The sequence below is a fragment of the Xiphophorus couchianus genome, chromosome 4, assembly GCF_001444195.1.
Source record: "Xiphophorus couchianus chromosome 4, X_couchianus-1.0, whole genome shotgun sequence".
In the NCBI taxonomy this organism is placed as follows: Eukaryota; Metazoa; Chordata; class Actinopteri; order Cyprinodontiformes; family Poeciliidae; genus Xiphophorus; species Xiphophorus couchianus.
In genome coordinates, this window is record NC_040231.1 from 27,988,677 (window position 1) to 28,009,791 (window position 21,115).

The following is a 21,115-nucleotide window of genomic DNA, read 5'->3' on the forward strand; positions in this document are numbered from 1 at the left end:
CATTCACTGATCTCCCTACTAAGTATTATTACACATAAAAAAGAAAAAAAAGTGATGCAGGTATCTGACCTAAGTAGCGCTTTTTGAATCCAAAAAAAATGAAGGGATTACTAGGACACAAACCCACGAGATGAGACAAAACAATGAGTTCATGAGAACAAGAAAGGATTTTAATAATTTAAGGAGAACTTCAGACCAAAGTTAGGCTGCAAAATTCCTTTACTCTGCATTTTTACAGATTTTTGCCACAAATTAATGCCATTTTTTGATTTCTTAAATCTCTTTAAATCTTAAGGGAATGCTTCAGCTTTGCTTGGCCTCCAGTACATCATGTACCATATCCCAGTAACTATGGATAGTGTGTACTGTGATGGTAATGTCCAGCCATTGGTTGTTATTGTGATGTTTTCTGCCTCCTTCAGTCAAACAAGATAAGCGTATTATTGGCATTAGTAGTGAGTCAGAGCAAAAATGAATGCAGTCCAGCCAACTGGCAATAAATTTACACTTAATCCATGATGGACGCAACAAACCTAGCTAAGTAGCTAGCAAGGGTTCATTAGCAGCTATCTACTGGTAGCCTGTAGTCACAGAATGTAAGATGTCTGCCCAAAGCAGTAGCACACAGCTCAAATTTTTGTCTGACAGAAAAGTCCTCCCAAAAAACCCATTACGTATTGTCTAGGAGGACATACAAGATTAAATAGTCCTGCCATAAGAAAATTTAAGACCTGCAATTAAGGATAGCTTACTTTTTATTACTATTCTTAAGACATTTTAAGGCCTTAATTTTATAAACATGAATTTAAGGATTTTTTAAAAGGATGCATGCACTTTGTAGTTTTTAAGGAAAAAGATGGTGAGAATTGCTGGTTTTGATTTAAAAAAAAATTGCCATATTGATTTCCTAATAAGAGCCAATTAAGGGGAAACAGGTTAGTTTTGATCAATAAACAATGATTAACTCTAATTAATGGTTTTTGCAAAACTTAATAACCTTGGATATGGTTGATAGAATAATTTGTGGTCTCTTCTCCACAATTTATTCCAGGACAGCATAAATAAAAAGCAGTATTTTTGATGACTAAATTCCAGGAGATTTTAGCAGTACAACTGAATGCTAATTAGCTAATGTAATAAAGTAGCCCATCTGATGAGTCAGATATAATCACACAGTCCTACACTGGATTCTCCATGTTAGTATTACTGCAATAAATGACAACATTGTAATAAAAGACCATACTTCTCTTGAAAAGTTACATTTAGTAGGTCAGAACCAGAATTAGCTTCTTTTTCCACCCACCCTATTGCTGCCGTGGAGATTGTTGTAAATGATTCGGAAGCGCTTCCTGGTGTAGTTGCACCTGTAAGTCCCGCCCATAAGGAACTCGATGACCAGGCCCACATCGATCAAACTGATTTTATAGTTTGGGGGAAGATTACTCTGCGATACAGAAACCACAAAATGTTAGCAAGGTCCCGCTTCACATCGACGCCATAAAGAGCCTTGATCCACTACCTGTTTAACGTCTCTAACCAGGTGGAGGAGAGTTGGGTTGTTGGGAGGTTGTTTCTGGGGAAAGAAAAAAAAAAGATTAGATTTAAACAAAGCTCACCACTTATGGGTTCTTATTTATTGATGAAGTAGGGAGTGTTTCACAAGGCTACCGTGTTGTAGAGCTCCTCCAGCCGACTGATGGTGAGAAAACGGTGCATGCTGACGCCATTTTCTATGAGCAGCTTCACAAAGTCCACCCTGTCCATGACAAGAGCGTCCAGCATAGCTTGCTCCAAAGAGCTCACCTACCAACAAACAAAAACCGGTTATGAAGTGCATTTTTGTAGCAAAACAGTGTTTAGAAAACAAAACATATTGGGAGAAAAGGACAAAAAAAAAAAAAAGCAAAAATAAATATCCATCTTCTCATTTACGCAAGAGTCCAATTTGAAAATAAACACAGGCCTGCAGAGTCGCTTATGAAGACAAATGTAACGGGGTTCATGTTACAGTCAAGACAAGCAGTTCCTGGCAGCCTGCCCTACAAACCGAGGTCGTTCTGGGTGAGTCCGAAGGCTTTTGGCTGAGCAAACGTCCCTGGGAGCCGTGGCTCCCTCTCTCACACACTCACCCCCACACAAAAACAAATCGTTTTCAAAACATACCAGAAGCTGCTGTCCGTACACAAACACGTGATTCTTGGCAATGTCTACGCGATCCCAGGCCAAAGTCAGGACCAGCTGATCGAAGGCAGATGCGTTTGTGCCTGAAACACACAGGTCCGCTCGTTAAGCAGCTCATGTAAATGCATTTGCTTGAAAATAGGCGATGAAATATTAACTGTGTTTTTAGTTAGGCAGCTGGAAAGGTATAATACAGTCACTTACACACAAAGAGCAACAGATTAGATGAGCTAAATCCAAGAGAGCTGATCCCTTTCATATGATCGGCTTTGTAAGCAGTCCCATTGAAATCATCATTAGGGCAAGTCATCACAATCATTGACGTCGATTTTTATAGCCAACTGAGGGATTTGTTGTTTTTGCTGTTGTAAAAACTGTAAAACCTTTTTCATTTAAATTGGCGTATGCAGGGAGAAGCTCAGAATATTTTTTCTTTTAATTTACAAAGCTAAGGACACTGGAGTTTGAACCTATAGATAAGTTGGGCCTGAAAGGAGAAAACTTTAACCTTCCACAGTGAATCATCACCTGAACCGCTCTTCATAAGCACCTAAAGACACAGCAATGGGCCATCAATAAACGGGCTGAAAAGAGTTGAAGTTTTCTCTGAATAAATGCTTCACACAATCACTTAAATAAGCATAAAGTTAATAACATAGGGCTGAAACGGCTAATCGGGTTAAACGTAATTAATCATTTATTGAAATAATCGTCAACTAAATTAGTCATCGAATAATCATTATCTGAAGTACATGAACTCAAAAAGTCCATTTGATAAAAGAATGGCCTCAGAGCAGCCAATAAGCCAAAAATACATTTTGTATGGTCTGCAAATATGATCTATCCAGAAAGACTCTAGTGGCGTTTTAAACCTCATCTTGATTCAAATTCTGTATAATAAAAATAATAAAAGCAGTGAACTCCTTTAAGGCTACTTTTGCTATCCAACTATTAATAAGTTAATCCAAAAAATAGTCAACAACATATTGATGTTAAGTCGAGCAGAAAGCCTTTCACATGTTCGCGTTACATGTACTTTGTTTACTGTAAAATGATTGAGCTATATTATTGTATTTTAGGCAATAAAATTGGTTTTTATTTTTCTCCTTTCAAATTTTTATTTAGAAACAACATGGAGAAAATGCATCTCATCTGTTCACAAAGAGTGATATGATCTTTTACAATCCTCTTTTCAGTTCGCTATATAATTCTAGACAGCACACCCTTCATGTGGTTATGGTACTTTTATTCTTAAAAGAATTTGGATTATTTTTATTTTCTTATGCATTTCTACTATTGTATAAAATAATCTTAAGTAGTCAAGTGAAAAAATCTACAGAATGTGCCTTTTTTTATTTGATTAATCGTCAGAATAACTGATCACTTAAATAATCGTTAACTACATCTCTAAGATAAAATCAGACCATTTCTTAAACTGTTTATTAGAAACATTTATACTTTTGCCTAAATAACACTATTTAAGGTGACTTATTTTATTTTTAAAAGTTTCTCATTTTTGTATTTTGTGTTGGTAGGTTTACTGAAAAACATTTTTTGTAAAATAAAACAGCATAAATGTCTGATTTGATCATAAAATAACATGATTAGCAGCTCCGGTAAACATAATTCACTATCTGGATGCCAAATTACAATTTCAATAGAAATGTAACATTTTTTGGCAAACTTTGCATCTTGTATGTGTGTTGTTGCTTCTCCCTTTTCTAATTTTAATGAGCAATCTATTGCATAAGCTGCATCTTGTAGTGGTAAACAGAAAAGCTTTGTGTATTACCTAATGACTTTAAAAGCTTTGAGGTCCTTTTAAAAACAGATTTTTATCAAAAAAAGGCAACTGCACCTTAGAGCAAGACATTTCGTGCTTGACTGGATGTCTTGAATGTCTAAACTGGTTTCTCTGAACCGTTAAGTAGTTAAAGGCAAATATTCCGGTCTTAGCAGGGATGACCTGGAATGAGGGTGAACGAGCCGCAAAAATGTGCTCCGAGGAATTCGCTCCTCCTTTGTTGGAGTAAAGTAGAATCCCTGCACCTCCAACGCAAAGACTGAAAGACACGAGACTCAGAAACGGTTGGAACGGGGAGTTCATGTGAATGTGAGCAACCTGATCTCATCGAGAGCACAAAGAGAAGGGCACAGAGGGGGAACTGTGTTCTCAAAGCATATCCATATCAGAATGAAAACAGTGAAAAAAGGCAATATTAAACTCCAAATACCACCCCCAAAAAAGACATAGGACTTCATCTAATCTATTTCTCCTATTTTATTAGACGAGCTGAAGAATATGATGATGGTTTAGTAAGCAGCCGCTTCACAAACCTTGGAGCAAGGCCCTCAGAATAGCTACGTCGATGTCTTGGTGTTCCTCAGAGCTGATGTGAAACACGGTGATCTGTTGACCAAGAAACAAGATCGGATCATTACCAGGTTCCCACACGCCGTGCCCAGATGTTTCTCGTTATTTCACCCAGGCATCCGTTTGTACTGCTAACACCGGGGTCCTCAGCTGCCATCAGAGACACTGTGAGCGTTACTATGACTTACACTGCTAAAACACTAAATTAACCAAGAATTGGTCTAGATTCTAGTGCAAATGTCTGAGTACACTTGAAATAGGTAAGAAATAGAAGCTTGGTTTGAGTCAATAACTCCTTAATATTGATGAAAAAGTGCTTGTTATAAATGAAATATTCTGCCAGGGGGACAAAACATTTTCCTCATGTTATAAGTTCAAACGTCTTGTTCCACTTGCAGATCATTTCACTTATAACCTGCACTTTGACGTCAATATTAAGTAGTTTTTGACTTAAAACAAGCTCCTATATCAAGTTGAAAAGTTGTTATAAGTTAGTACACTTGAACTGGGACAACACTAAGATATTTTGAGCATGTTAAGATTACTGTGGTACAAAACATATGTGCCTTTGCATTCCTTGTTCATGTAATTTTATACTGCCATCATGTTTGAAATAAAATAAATACAAATTTGCACTAGACTCTAGACCAATATTTGGTTAGATTTCGTATTTTTGCTGTGTGATGACCTTTTGAGTTGGAGGATAAATTAGTTCAGTTCATTCGAAATTCATTTTAAAAACATGGAGTAAAAACAATTACCGGTACTATCATGAAATTTCGTCACCTGCTTGTTTCTGTTTCTCATCAAAAATCTGCAGTTTCATGGTGTAAATTCGCCAAAATGTACATAAATAGACTAAGCAAACACAGGGTCAAAGTTCACTGCAAAAAGACTTGACTCAGTGAAAACATTATTCTCTGTTTATTTCCTAAAGCCCCCATGGGAAAGTGGAGGGTGGAGGCTGGGGGTGCAGTCACTCACAGTATATGACTGAGAAGCCCAACTCCTCTGGTCTGCAGCGTTTGCTTTTAATTAGATTCAGTTTATTGAACCATTTTCAGTCTGCTGCTATACCTGGCTGAGTGTGCATGACGCATCCAAGTAGATCCTGTGTAATAATAATAATAATAATAATCAGGGTTTCCCCAGTGTATTATAAGCCTGGCGGACCACCAGGCTAAACATTATTTACTTTAAATGGGTTTTTTAAAATATACACTAGTTACAATGATGGCAAAGATGGGTAGAGTTAGGTTTATATATAATAAAACAATCTTTAGCAGGCAGACAATTATCCATTTAAAAAGATAATGTTATTTGATTATACATACACAAGATTTATATACAGTCATATGAAAAGGTTTGGGCACCCCTATTAATCTTAATTATTTTTATCTCTAAATATTGGGATGTTTGCAACAGCTATTTCAGTTTGATACAACCAATAACTTATGGACACAGTAATATTTCAGCATTGAAATGAGGTTTATTGGACTAAAAGAAAATGTGCAGTACGCATTGAAACAAAATTTGACAGGTGCAAAAATATGGGCACCTCAACAGAAAAGAGACATTAATATTTAGTAGATCCTCCTTTTGCAAAACAAAACAGCCTCTAGTCGCTTCTTGTAGCTTTTAATGAGTTCCTGGATCCTGAATGAAGGGATTTTTTACCATTCCTCTTTGCAAAACAATTCCAGTTCAGTTAAGTTTGATGGTCGCCGAGCATGGACAGCCCGCTTCAAATCATCCCACAGATGTTCAATGATATTCAGGTCTGGGAGCTGGGATGGTCATTCCAGAACATTGTAACTGCTCCTCTGCATGAATGCCTGAGTAGATTTGGAGCGGTGTTTTGGATCATTGTCTTGCTGAAATATCGTAACTTCAACTTCGTAACTGATTCTTGAACATTATTCTCAAGAATCTGTTAATATTGAGTGGAATCCATGCGACCCTCAACTTTAACAAGATTCCCAGTTCCAGCGTTGGCCACGCAGCCCCATAGCATGATGGAACCTCCACCAGATTTTACAGTGGGCACCAAGTGTTTTTCTTGGAACGCTGTGGTTTTTTGCCGCCATGCATAACGCCTTTTTTTATGACCAAACAACTCAATCTTTGTTTCATCAGTCCACAGGACCTTATTCCAAAATGAAGCTGGCTTGTCCAAATGTGCTTTTGCAAACCTCAAGCGACTCTGTTTGTGGCCTGCTTGCAGAAAAGGCTTCTGTCGCAACACACTCCCAAACAGCTTCTCCTTATGCAAAGTGCGCTGAATTGTTGAACGATGCACAGTGACACCATGTGCAGCAAGATGATGCTGCAGGTCTTTGGAGGTGGTCTGTGGGTTGTCCTTGATTGTTCTCACTGTTCTTCTTCTCTGCCTTTCTGATATTTTTCTTGGCCTGCCACTTCTGGGTTTAACAAGAACTGTCCCTGTGGTTTTCCACTTCCTTACTATGTTCCTCACAGTGGAAACTGACAGTTTAAATCTCTGAGACAACTTTTTGTATCCTTCTCCTGAACAACTATGTTGAACAATCTTTGTTCTCAGATCATTTGATAGTTGTTTTAAGGTCCCCATGATGCCACTCTTCAGAGGGGATTCAAATTGGAGAACAACTTGCAACTGGCCACCTTAAGCACCTTTTCTCATGATTGGACACACTTGTCTATGAAGTTCAAAGCTTAATGAAGTTACCAAACCAATTTTGTGTTTCGGTGAAAAGTAGTTAGGAGTATTCAAATTAATAAAATGATTAAGGTGCCCATATTTTTGCACCTGTCAAATTTTGTTTTAATGTGTACTGCACATTTACTTTTAGTCTAATAAACCTCATTTCAATACTGAAATATTACTGTGTCTATAAGTTATTGGTTGTATCAAACTGAAATAGCTGTTGCATACATGCAAATATTTAGAGATAAATATAATTAAGATTAATAGGGGTGCCCAAACCTTTTCATATGACTGTATATATAGATATATATATATATATGCAAAATTTTACCAGTTCTTTGCTCTTCATGCATTCCATGAGCTTCTGAAAGAGATGGATGGCTTCGTTCTGACTGAAGTTGAACGTTTTCTTGATGGTTGCGACGATGTCCGTCTCCACCCCATCGGGAAGGCCGCTGCGGAGCGACGATTAGAGTCATACACAACGCCATAAAAGTTGGATTTTGAATCCTTCAGCAGATAATATGAACTCTAGATTACAGGAGGCTTTTATCCGATGTTCTACTACCGTAATGATTGCATATCAGAAGTGTTTTACAAGCTGCACTAAACTGAGCAAATAGTCAAAGAATTTTACTCAGTTTTGTCCATTATGAGTCTCTTAACACCCATATGGGTCGGATTTCAAGTCAAAACATTTGCTGTGAGGCAGGTGTGTTGTTGGTTCCTGCAGGATACGTCAAACACCAACCTGTTGCCACAAGATTGAAGAATGTGTAGAACGAAGGATATTTTGCCAAGTGCTAAGAGCTACAACTTTTCTTTCGAAGAAACTAGACAGGCTGCAACAAGAGGAGTGAGCTAACCCACATACCAAACGAATGCTTATAAAGTCTCCATGAGCTATGGTTAACTAAATTACATCCCTGTTGGATGTTTGGGGTTTTGATCTAAAAAAGGGTAAGAATGAAATCATGATTTTATAGAAATAAACAACAACAAAAAACTCCTCAGTTCAGTTTCAAGTCTATTGGGGATAACTACAGATGCAAATCTGTTGTTGACCAGAATTAGCAAGTTTGTTTTTTTTAAAGGCCAGCCCGTACTCGTGATCCGTCAGTCAAAGCCAAAAATACAACCCTTTTCAGATCAGTGAACGCACCAGGTCACGGGGACATTTTCTTTTATGTAAGCGTGAAAGGTTGCCTAAATCCACCATTTGAAAATCATTTGCAAAAACACTCTGTGTCAAACAATAAACTATTTAATTATTCAAGTAGGCGTCAACAATTCACCTGACTTAGTTTGGCATTAATATTTTTGGCTGACCTAACAGAGTGACATATTGGAGTAGAGTAGTGACCTTCTTTCGGTTTGCTGCCTGTCAGTGAGCAGCAAAAGGTGGAGGAGGGGCAGCCCTGCATTGCTGCTCTCGGGCCAGCAAAATAAAACTTGCTTAGACTAGCGGCAAATATCACAAGGCTAATTGAAAAAAGACAACTTATATTTGTAGTTAAATATCTACTCTCAGAAATGTATTTTTTAAAGAACCATTTAATTTCTATTTTTTGTGATTTAAAATAAACACAAAAAAGAGCAAAAACAGAATAGATTTTTTCTCTCTGATGGAAAAAAGGGACAGATTCCACATAATTTCCAACAAACAGATGTAAAAACAAATAAGTACTTTTAGTATCATTCACTGTAGAAATTAAACTCAAGTATTAAAGGACTTTCACTCCACTCGGGCTGGCTCGTTGTTATGGGCCAATCTTTTTGTACACAGACATGCTAATCTTGTGTCCTAAATTCTGACTTCTGTGAGTCAGACTGCGACTTGGAGGAAAAATGAAATCGAGTAAACATCGCTGGCGGACTACTGTGGTTTAAGCTCAAGCAGCAGCTACAGATTTGATAACAAAAAATTCAAAATGTGAATTGTTAACAATTTTGGCTAACAATTTTGCTCTTAAAGAAAAACAAAACATACTATTTAATATATAAAACATGATGCCATGCTTTTCACTAAACAGCTGTTTAACTTTTTAAAAATATCTACAGATCTCACCGTGCAAACTAATCATCATTATTCATTCTTTATTCTGACTTTGCCTTTTTCTCAACTATTAATTATTTCATTCGGGCTTTGACCGGGTAAGCCGACACCGAAACAGTCTACTTTTTATTTTTCATTTGTCCTCTGTGTGTTTAACCTACCCCCCCTCCTCTGTCTGCTTGTGGACGTAGGCCAATATGTCAGCAGCACGGCCCGTCCCCTCACACACCACCACAGGAACAGGAGGGCTCTCCTGGAGGTACTCCAGCACAGTCAGGATCACGTTTGGACCGCCCTCAAAAATCAGCGCCACGACAGGAACACACTGCCCAATTCCTAAAAACAAACAAACAAAAAAAACCCCCACAAAAACAAATGAAAGAAGGCCAAAAGAGTGAATTTACACTTGACTTTTTTGGTGCGCTTTTTACTAAAACCCACATTTGCAAACACAGAGCCTACAAGTGATGCAGAAAACCTGCTGAAATCCCTCGTTTTTTGTTTTTTAAAGTAGCTGTGCTCTGCAGGCACTATGTGAGAGGTTGAGGTGATGATACCAATCTCACTGCTATCACACAGTTTCCAACAGGCAGACACAAACTGCCACTGAAGCGAGTAGTAATTAAAAGTCCTTGTGGGAAATGCAACCCTCTCTGGTACAGGTCTACTTTCAACACCTCAAAGAATTAAAGTCAGTGTTTTCACACCTGATAGTCCATAGACTCAGTTCAATTAGGGTCGAAAATTGTAACATTTGTTACATTTTCAGCTGATGCGATTAGCTGACACATGGAACTGTATCCAACGACCCAAGATAATTGAATATCCGATTCCCCTCCTTGCCTGTGGTGGCGCTGCACCAAGAACCACTGAGGGAAACGACAAAAACTTCCAAAGACGACATGAGCACAACTTCTTTCTTCACAAAATGTAAACAAAATGGAGTAGTGTCAGATTTTAGCGGTTGTAGGATTAGTACTGTAGGACTATTGCTAGACTCACATTTGTTTTGGTTGTATTTACCCAGAATTCCCTGAACTATTGTCCATTTCCTGCTTTTTTAGCAGTGTCCAGGCTGCTTGCATTCACACATGCATTCAAACTGCATCGGGTTCATTCAACCGAATTGAGACAGAGGTTTTTAGACAGACCAGCGTTAGCTTTTTAACTCCGGTTGAACCCAAATGCATGCCAAGTTTTCAGATTTTTGTTTGCACAAAATTCTGAAAACTTGGCATTATTCACCTTCCATCTCATATTTATCTAGAACCTGGTTCTGATCTATTTTATCAGAGAAAATGTCTGTGGTTGTGATGTGACAATAAATTTAACAGGCTTATGAACACTTTTTCAAGACATTCTTTTAATTTGAAATAGAATAATTTACAAAACTCTTTCCTTACACTTTTTCTAATTAAAAAAAGCTAAAGCTTTTCCTCACGTTTTGTTATTTCACTAAATAAACGGAAACCTTTCCTTACTTGCGTGTATTCTTTGCAGGTTAACGTGTTTCTCCAGGTCCCGCCTGAGTGTGACCTCAGCCCCGTATCGGCCCACTGTCCCATCATCCACCAGGAGGAAGTGGGAATGCAGATTGTTGAGAACGTTTAGTTTGCTGAGAGGATTCAGCAGGGTCTGATATGGGACAATAATCTGCATTTGGGGGTGGGGGCAAAGAAGAAATAAGCAGAGGTATAAGCAGAGTTCTTGAAATAACCCGAGATCAAGACGGATCACTTTGAATTAAGAGGCGTGTCTTACGTCTCTGCCAATAAGATCGCTCCTGTTTTCAATGACTCCCCACGGTGCAACTCCAATTGTGTAAATTTTCTTTGATGACCTTGAGCAGTGTTCTTTAAGCGCGTCCCCCACATGCTTGGCAACACCTTTGGAAATATAAAAAACACTTTCATTTAACAATATCAAAGAAAAAGTCAAATTAAAAATCAATAAAAGTCCACCAAGCAGGGCAGACACCAACGAAAGCCACATCAGAGAACTTCATGACCAGAATTACCTCTACATGACGAGAGTGGTGGACTTCCTGATGAACCACGGGGCTCTGCTATCGGACCTCTTTGATTCAGCAATAATTTGCAAAGTAGACAACCTTCCCAGATGGTCAGGGTGCCACTGAGGCATTAAAAGTAATTACTGGTGTGGGTAATTGACCTCGTGAGTAATGACTTAAACACTATGATCAGACCACAGCATCTTAGCATCTTGCTGCGGCTGCAGACAGACCTCAGCCGCGATTCACAGCCTAATAACATGCTCTGAGGCCGCCATTAGAACTTCTGCTGCATCAGCGCATCGTCTTCACGGCGGCGAAACGTAGATGTTTACAATGTACATCTACTGTCGCTTTTAGTAGAGCCGAGTGACGCAGCCCTCGCATAAACTGATTTAAGAACCTGATCTTGTATTTTCTCATCTGGCTTCATTCAGCTACATGGAGGCAAAAAGTTAGCTTTGGCTCCAAGTGAAGCACAGCAGCCTTTGTGCAACCACCACCATAGCAGCAACAGAGGCCATGTTGGAATCAGGGATGTAGCAATTGATCGGATTAATAGTAGTTAATCGATTACTGAAATAATCGGCAACTTATTCAGTAACTGATTAATCATCAGACTCAAAAAAGGCCAATTCCTGAAAGAACACATTCAGAAACGTAATTAAGCAAAAACTGTATAAAAAAAATATTTGCATTTAAGATATATATAAAAACTTTGTGAATCTGTTCCGTCAAAAACTTATAACTTTGCAGAGTTTTAGCAATACCTAAAACTCTGCAACGTTTTAGAATTTATTTATTTTTTGCTATCCAATTATTAAATCTGTTAATGCTAAAGTTACTAAATCTACAAATGATCAAACTTCGTTGTTGCATTTCAGGCAATAAAAAGTTGATTTTCTTCACAAAAGGACAATTATTTTTTATTTGCATCTTTCAATGTACTTCTAATATTACATAAAAGTGGTTAAATGAAAAATCTGCAGACTGTGTCCAATTTTGTATTTGATCGATTAATTGTGGGAATAATCATTTACTAAAACAATCGTCAGTTGAAATCAGCCAACGAGTCGATATTTTGTGGAAATTGTCTTGAAAGATTGACAGCGTGATTTGCATTGCAAAAACCCCCCAAAACAAACAAACAAAAAAAAAAAAAAACAATGGATGACTGCTGAAATTATGCAGATTTAAAAATAATACAAGTCCTGCAGTCAGAGTTTTCAGCAGCTTTGCAGAAGATAATACCCCCGCTCCGTTTCACTCTACATGCCTGTGTTGACGCCTCCGGTGAGGATCCAGGCGCCGGTGGTGACTGCAGCTTTGATGAGGCCCTTGCCCACCACCTGCTTGATGCGAGGGTGAAGCTCAAAGTTTTGAACTCCTCCATGGACAGAGATGAGGATCTTGGGAAGCTCCATGTGCCACTCCTTCAGCATTAGCCGAAGGATGCTCTCCGGTCGAGTGTCGTGGGACAAACGCACATACTGTCCAAGTTTGTAGAGACAAAAGAAAGAGGAACGCGACAACAAGATGAGACCTGCGCTGCTCTGAGTGCATCTTTTTATTTGCTTTGAAACTGATTATGCAAGAAAACATTTTAATCAAGAGCTTAAATCAATCAGAAATAAAAAAAAACAAAACAAACAAAAAGCCGCACTTGCAACATAACGATAACTTCACGGAAAAGGAAGCGATGTGTTCCAGCAGAGGAAGCCGGGCCCACCTACCTTGGCTCTGTATGAGTGAGACCCTCCCTGGAAGTTGATGACACCATAGGCATCAGTTGGACTCGCTTCTGTGTGTTTTTCCACAGACCACTCCTCTGGATCGGGCAGGCTGGAATTTTCACCCAACTTCACATCCGAGTACTTTGTGGCCAAGCTGGCTGTGAAGCCGGCATGCTGCCGAACCAGCCGTCCACAGCAGCACCTGGGGGGGGGGCAAATGGAGGGAGTGTAGGCTCACAACACAAGCATTTTCAAATGGAAAAATAACAACACAAAGAAAAACCTATATCAATTCAGAAATAAAAGCAGAAAACTAAAAATGTATGCTTCTTAAATTAAATAGACCCATCTGCTCTAAAACTACAAAGGCATTATAATAGACTATCTGAAGTCATTTCAGCAGCTTATGAGCTTCTCTTAAGATTTTATACTAAAAATGAGGGAAAGAGGAAAAAGTGCCACTTCATGACAGGCAACATAAGCACCATGTTCCAGTCAGACATGTACATACAGTACCCTGCAAACTTTTTACTTCCTGGAATTTCACTTTTTATGAGCTCGCCATGCCAATGTGGATTAAGTGACAATATAGAGGCAATACAAATAAAAACAATAAAAAAGATAAGATAAGATAAGATTTATTTGTCATTGTCATCAACAGATAACAATGAGATTGAGATTTGCTCGACTTGAGTTAAGATGCAGGTTATGTGTATATACATAGTATACAAAGATAAAGAAATAAATAGTACAAAATAAGAAATAAATAGACATCAGAAGATGGTTACAGCGCCTGGAGGTGTCGCGACAGACTTTACATTTTTAACAAAGTGGTGTCAAGAGCAGAAGTTCTTATGCCTTTGAATTTAGTACCATGATTGCCATCAGGTAAAAACTGATTTTTAGGCGATTTGTCCTGGTTTTTATTGCTCTGTATCTCTTGCCTGATGGCAGCAGCTGGAAGAGACCATGGCCAGGGTGTGAAAGAAACTTTTAAGAAACTTTAATCTCCTTTGGGTTCAATGAAGATTTTGAAATGTGCGACAACCTGACTGATTGTAAAATGTAACAACAGAGGACAAAACTTCAGACTAGACTACTTTTTATCTCTCTGCAAGAGCAAAAGCTGCAAATTAACAGGATCCTAAAGGAGGTTTTGTTGCTTTATGGGATTAACAGTTCAATGATTTGTTTTTTTATGGTGTAAGCAAAAGGCTGAGAGAAAAGGAATCTCCCAGACAGGTTTATCATCCTGTTGAGTAAAAGGACTATGTTACATAATGTTCAAAAGAAAAAAAACCACTTACCGGACCAACTGCTGGCAAATCTGGCATCCTGGCAGGCATCTAGGGAGCAAAATTACACAAACACGATTATCATAAATTTTAACGCAATACACCGGAGCTATGGAAAGTTTATTGGGTAGCAACAGAGTCAAACGTTTGCAGTTGCTTTTTTGTGTGGGGGGGATATAGTGAGGTAGGCCATAAGTTAGATGCGCACAGAGCCCAGTTTTACTGGGTTTTGATTTGAGATGGAAAGCCACCAGTTTTGCACATGATCTGACACACTCTTCAGAGTGGAAGTTCATTCTGAATGAACAGGAGCTGGTGAGCCATTTCACTTATGTTATACTCCTAACTGAACTGACTTGACAAACTAAAGTTTTGTTGTTTTTACACGTTTGACCAAGCACATAAAGCTGTTGGTATATTTAAGTGTACTGCACTGGTGCAGAGTTGTCAACTGATTTTTTATTTCATTACAGATGGACAGTCTGTGTTTAATAAAAAAAATAAAGGTTTTAAGTCAATTCAGGACTTTTTTTCTGTATCGTACTAAACCTCAGCCATCTGCATCGGACGCAGTTGGGTTGGCGCATCACGACACAAAAGATATAAGAATCTTTTAGAGAGGAAATGGAGGCATGTTCAAACAGACAAACAAGGGAGGAGATGTCTTCAAATAGACATGTGGTTATTTGGTTTGTCTTTCTGAAAAGTCAAACTCTTCTGGAACATGCTGGACTAGGAAACGTTGGCCGTCTTTAAATCTCAGAGCACGGGGAAGGGTCAACCAACGCTACAGGAGGTTATCTCTTCTTCTCCTTTGTTTCACACCAGCAAATGCACCTCATCACAAGATGGGGGGTTTTTTTGTAATAGAAATTTGTCTAGGGGTGGGAAATACTGACTTGAATATTTTGAACAACATTTTGTGGTAATATTTTAATAAGACTATCTACAAATTCTTTACAGTCTCTTTTTTTTTTTTAAGGTAATTGCTGTGACTGCAAATCACAACAATCATGGCCTCAAAAACTCTACGACATTCATTAAAATTAGACTCCATCAGAGTACCAGTCGCACAAAGGTTGCTTTTTTAATTACTAAACTATACTCAGTAACTGCATTTAATCATCATTTCGAATGTATTGATTACTTATTCTCTTGAAGAACCAGGAGTTGAGGGGGGGGGGGGGGGAAATCACAATCCCGACAATGTAGCAAGTTAAAAAAAATAATAATTTCGTAACAGCAATACGACAGACACAGCTAAGATTGCAAATTTAATTTATTTAACAGTAAAAAGCTCTGATTTGCTGTTGTACCGGGCTGTTCAATTATTGATTTATAGTAACTACACAGGAGCCTAAAATAGCTGTTCAATCATTTATGTTAATCTAGAGGTAGCAGAGAGCAGCCCATGTTACACAGCTCCGCAGTTAAAACATTTGTTACTTGTATTTCTGAAAATAATAGTTGAGCCTCTTGGATTAGCGATAACCTGTCTTAGAATAAAGCTGATAAGCTGACATTCTTTTTAGTTAGGTTTTATTTACAGATACATTTTGAATAACAGCTTGGAAAATTGTTACTCAATTTCAAGATTTCTGAATAAGCAGAGACCACTCTGCAACTTTGAGCCCCCCTCCCTACCTTCCCTTTTTTGTTTTGCTTGTTTTATTTTGATGAAAACTTTTATTGAACTTATTTTAAACTAACCCAGAAAATGGATATAAATTGAAAAAACGATAAAAAATCTCTATTTCCCAGGTTTACAAAAATTAGTTTGGAAATTGACCACAAAATCTTAGATTGGTGCATTTCATTGTTTTTTTTTTAAATCAAGAGTTATAAAACCTCAAAAAAAAAAAAAAACTTCCCCTCACAAGGGTTCTGGTCATGTGAACGGATTGGGCTTAATGTCAAGCAAGGTTATGTTCCCAAACATGTCAAATTTTATCTAAGAGCAGCAGCACGTACTGCGGTTTGTGGAGAAAAGTCAGTGGAAAATAATTAATATGAAAGAAAACAAAGAAAAGAGTGATCCACTGCGAGAATGTGTTAAGAAGGGGAAAGAGAGGCATCGAGCTTCTTGGAAAGGTAACAGCAATGGCTTACAGTCAAAGGAAGCTGTTAAACAGTAAATCTGTGGAGCAGTGGGAATCTTCTACTCATTAAGTGAGTCTCGTGTTGACAGAAACTTTTGTTTGAGTAAATTTCTGAATTTTTACAGCCAGTTTACCTGTTAGTATTAATATGTAGGAGTTTCTAAAGGAGCGCATGAACGCCATCTATAACAAGTCAACAGAAGTCATGAAAAGGCCAGCGTACAAAGATAAATGTCACAAAGCACAAAATACCTTGCTAAAGAAAAAAAAAAAAAGAAAACTGTTCGTGACCACTGCTACATTTCAAACATATAATTACTGACACTGACAGACATAAACATTGAAACAGACTCATTTACCCTTTGGAGAGCAGTGGTTAGCGTTCGGGCATACTTTTGACTCACGCCTTGCAATTACACAGTTTCCATGGAGACCAAACAAAAGACACAGCAGTCTGTGGTAGGCCCATTTACCTGTGGGGGTCCTTTGACACTGGAAGTATGTACACACATTCCCTCTTGGTGAAAGTGCTTTCTATCCAGGGTTTCTGGGACTGTGGGAAGCAAAAAGAGAAATCGTTGGTGAGACAAACGGCAGTAAAACAGGCCACATGTTTAATTAAGTTCGTATTTAATCCGTTCTAGACAAAGTTCAGTTCAAGAGCCCTGAAGATTTGTAACCAACAAGACATTTAGAGCAGCTCTGCTTTGAATATCTTCATATTTAATTAAAATTTGTGTTTAAGACTCTTAAGTTCAAATGTAAAACTTTTAAGATCTTTTAAAGACCATTATGAAAGGAATTTAAGACTTGTATCAAGACAGAAAAGTACAAACTACATCCAGCCAACTGGCGATGAATTTGCTCTCATTTATGATGGATGCAAAAAAGTTAATTAGCTAGGGTATGTTAGCAGCAAGTTAGCGGTAGCCTCAAAAGTCAGAGTGCAGTGAAGGTGTTTGTGTGTGACTCAAACTTTTGCCTGACGGAAAAGTCCCATGAGATTAAAAAAAAAATACTTAGAATACAAGTGATTAAATAGTGCTGCCAAGACTAAATTTAAGACCTGTAATTAACTTACTTAAGGCCAAAAAAATTTTTTTATTGAATTTTGGACATTTTAAGACCTTGATTCTAGGTACACGAATTTAAGATATTTTAGGGATGTGTGGACACTCTGTAAAGGTTTGAAGTAAAAAAGGGATTGCAGAGTTTCAACAGTGTTCCCTGAATGTAATAAACCACAAATGAAATAAAAGGCCAGGGGGTAACTGTGTGCCTCTAATCCAGGATTTAGACCAGAGTTTGAGGTTTTTAAAGGGCTGATTAATTCTTCAAAACCCAACATACCACAAAATCCAAGACTTGAATTCAGAACCCTAGCTATTTCATGGCAATAAACCAAAGCACAACATTCTGTGCTACAAGTTTTCGTATGGCTTGAAGCTAAAAGACGTTTTGATTGAATGCCAGCATGCTTTCATGTTCCACTATGGTGCAGCTCAGAGAAACCCAACAGCGATTAGCCCCATTAATCCTTCCCAGCACAAGAGGGAAAGTCCCCAAACGCTGTCACCTGCTTTACAACGAAGCACTTTAACAATTCCTAAAACCTATTAAAAAAAAATTATATAACAGTCTGAACATTAAGTTACAACCGTCGGCACGCCGTGCAATAAAAAGACGAGACAAAGACATGTGCCTAGAACGTGACGTGTCAAGTTGAAGGCACGATTGCAAGAATCTGGCAGAAACTTCAGCTACACAGGTGATTTCACCGGTTGACCAATGGACGGCAGAGTGTGTACCTGGATGTCCTCCTCTTCATCTCTGTGTTTAAGAGCTTTGTACAGGAACATACCAAGGCTCCTTCAGGCATCTCCTGGTCAAACCGCTGTCACCGCAACCTCCCCCCCCCCCCCCGATTGCTTGATCATCAGCAACGCCTCAAACTCTTCCTCTCAGAACACTGAGCGTATTTTTCCATTCTGGTCTCAAAGTCTGCAGGACCACGGTTAGCGTACAGATCCGGCCTTGGTTAAAAGTGAGTGATCAGCGCGAGGCTGCTGCCTCCAAACTCCATCCACTGTTAATCTGTAAGACGCCACTCAGGGGCAGATGAATGTGTCTGAGACAAACTAGATATTATGCTAAAGCTGGGGAGAAAGAAGTGAGAGAGGAGGGGTCGGGGTGTGGGAGAGGATTAGTGGATGGGCAGAGGCCTCAGTGATATATACCTTGTTGTCTACTGATGACACCACCTACGGGTGATTCATTCAGCAGACACAAAACCTCTCCCAATAAACCAGGGCCTGGCCAAGAGTCCTTGTGTTCTAATTACCCAGAGAACACCTGCATTGCTTTTAATTAAGACACAATGAAGACAAAGAATAAAGATCTGGGAGTTTGTTTTGTTGAAGACTGTCGTATTAGACCGGAAATGGACAAAGAGGGGAATTGTCAACTTGTTGGGAGCTGACCAGTGACTGGATGATCGAAAACTCAAAAACAAGGTGTGGACCTATAAATCGGCTTCAATTTCCTTAACGTTTGGGAGGTCTGTGACTAGTCAACACTTGATTGAGAAACCAATCTCGTCTACCTCCGCAAGAGTCTGAAAAAAAAAACCATCAACCATTGTCCTCTTTTGTTCTGCTTTGAGAAAAACTGACAGACACGCCTACCGGGTCACATCTGCATGTGGACCTGTCACGATAAATTTTGTGGGTGATAAATTGTCATAACAGTTATTGCGATAAACAATTTATTATTGTTTTGAGACCATTTTCAAGTATTGATAATGTCATAACAATGCAAGTTTGCTCTCTCAAAGAACAATAAACTTTAATTTTATAAAAACACTTAACATTGGAACTGGTTGACACTTTAAATATCCAAATTACAAAAAATACAAAAAAACACAAGAAATAAAAACCACACAACCAAAATCCTAAATAAAATGCTCCATTAAGCGTAAATAAAGTTGCTCTTCAATATCAGAAAGGAAATAATCAAGTTCATTTTAATTTATCATATCATTAAGTGATTATTGCGACAAGCTTATCTGCATGTACACCATTAACAGTAGTCACCCCACCATTGGTAGTTTACCAACTTTGTCGCTATAAAAACCCAAAAGAATAAGAAATCGGTATTGGCCAAAATTGGATTTGGCAAATCAGACTTTTTCAAGAACAGTGTTCGGCCAAAAGACAACAATAGCTGCACCTCTATCAAAAAGGCGACATATTTCCACTTGGTGAGCACTCCAAGTTTATACAAACTCTCTTTGGTGCGGAAGTTGTTTCTGAATGAAGAGTTCAAATTTCAATATCACAAAAACATAAAAGGAAACAAGTTTTCATCTGTGGTTCATTCAGGTTGCAGATTTTCTTTTACATACTATTAAGGATAGAACATTTTATATCAAATACATAAATTAAAGTGAATCATGCTAATCACTAATACAGTATAAGGCTCTAATCATTTGGTTGATTTAACACCTCAAGCTATCTAGCACAGACTACAAAATAACTACAACGAAGATATAGACCTAACATTCTGAATGCTGAGTATAAGCGGATCAATAAGTAGTGATGAAAACCTTAAAATTTAACATCCAATGCCTCCAAAAAGGCTTTAAATCTAGAAATGAACTTTATTTGGCCCTCGGTAAAACACCTGGAGGTAATGAACAAGTCAATGTGGGAATTAATTCAATGTGACGAATGTAACATCCTGCTCAACTAGAAGCCAATATAAAACACATTCAATGATCTGAGAGAAATGTTTTTAGTAAAACAATCCTGACCCCCCCCCACCACCTCTCAACACAGACTAGCAAAGAGTTAAAATGAGGAATAAAGCAGAACTGTGTGCTGCTAACCTGTAACTATGGTACCTGAGAATGTCGGGCAACAAAAGAATTAAGCTTTAGAGGCCGTGCCAAAAACACACAACACTGACCGTCTCTTACTTCCTCGCTCCCTCCAGCTTCCTTTCTGCAACATGCAACCCAGTGCATTTCTTCCCGTCAGACACAAAATACATTTTAGTGGTCACATCATGTATATAACAGGAGCAGAATATTGAATATGTATTTCTTTTCCCTCTTCTTCTTTATCTCCTGCCTGTCATCAGCAGTCACCTCAAAACAACAATCTAAAACCTTCACAGCTGAGATCCTCTTTGTACCTCCTCCTCGTTTTTACCCATAAAAAGTATACCATCAAGATTGAGGTAGCCATTATCCTATGAGCTGGCTGCCAAAATACATAGCAAGACGACATCTGGCCTGCCAATTAAAATAAGTATAAGAACGAGTGGAAGTGTTAGGGTCAGCGGTTTCATGCGGGTAGAAGTAGAGTTTTCAGAGTTAACGCTGATATAAAACCTAAGTGAAGTGATTTTTGTAGATCTTTTAGATATTTTACATAAAGATATATGAGCGCGCTGCTTATGCATGGCTGGAGGCATGGACTCAGTACTGGAGCATCGTTCACGGTACACTGAGACAAGGCTCTTTTCATGACTCCTTTCCAATGTACAGCACTTAATTCCTTTTATATTAGTTCCTTTTAAATTTAGACAACTGTAGTTCAAATAATCTGAATAATATTTTTTTAAATTCAGATTTTAAAGATTTCTGTCTATAAAGCAGAGTTTCCCCCAGTGTATTAT

At 38.3% G+C, this 21,115-nt stretch overlaps 1 protein-coding gene across 3 annotated transcripts in view; it reads right to left on the bottom strand.

Annotated features, from left to right (window-relative positions):
- trpm7 (transient receptor potential cation channel, subfamily M, member 7) overlaps window positions 1-21,115 on the bottom strand; it is a 48,813-nt gene that overhangs the window by 22,023 nt on the left and 5,675 nt on the right. For all 3 annotated transcript variants that reach the window (XM_028015306.1, XM_028015307.1, XM_028015308.1), the window contains exons 2-14: window positions 16,909-16,988; window positions 14,349-14,387; window positions 13,042-13,243; window positions 12,585-12,798; window positions 11,059-11,183; window positions 10,779-10,950; window positions 9,459-9,633; window positions 7,573-7,696; window positions 4,519-4,591; window positions 2,164-2,264; window positions 1,669-1,803; window positions 1,520-1,573; window positions 1,304-1,444 (exon numbers count right to left, since the gene is read on the bottom strand). In XM_028015306.1, the coding sequence (XP_027871107.1) occupies window positions 1,304-1,444; window positions 1,520-1,573; window positions 1,669-1,803; window positions 2,164-2,264; window positions 4,519-4,591; window positions 7,573-7,696; window positions 9,459-9,633; window positions 10,779-10,950; window positions 11,059-11,183; window positions 12,585-12,798; window positions 13,042-13,243; window positions 14,349-14,387; window positions 16,909-16,988 (1,635 nt within the window). The remainder of the gene's footprint in view (window positions 1-1,303; window positions 1,445-1,519; window positions 1,574-1,668; window positions 1,804-2,163; window positions 2,265-4,518; window positions 4,592-7,572; window positions 7,697-9,458; window positions 9,634-10,778; window positions 10,951-11,058; window positions 11,184-12,584; window positions 12,799-13,041; window positions 13,244-14,348; window positions 14,388-16,908; window positions 16,989-21,115) is intronic.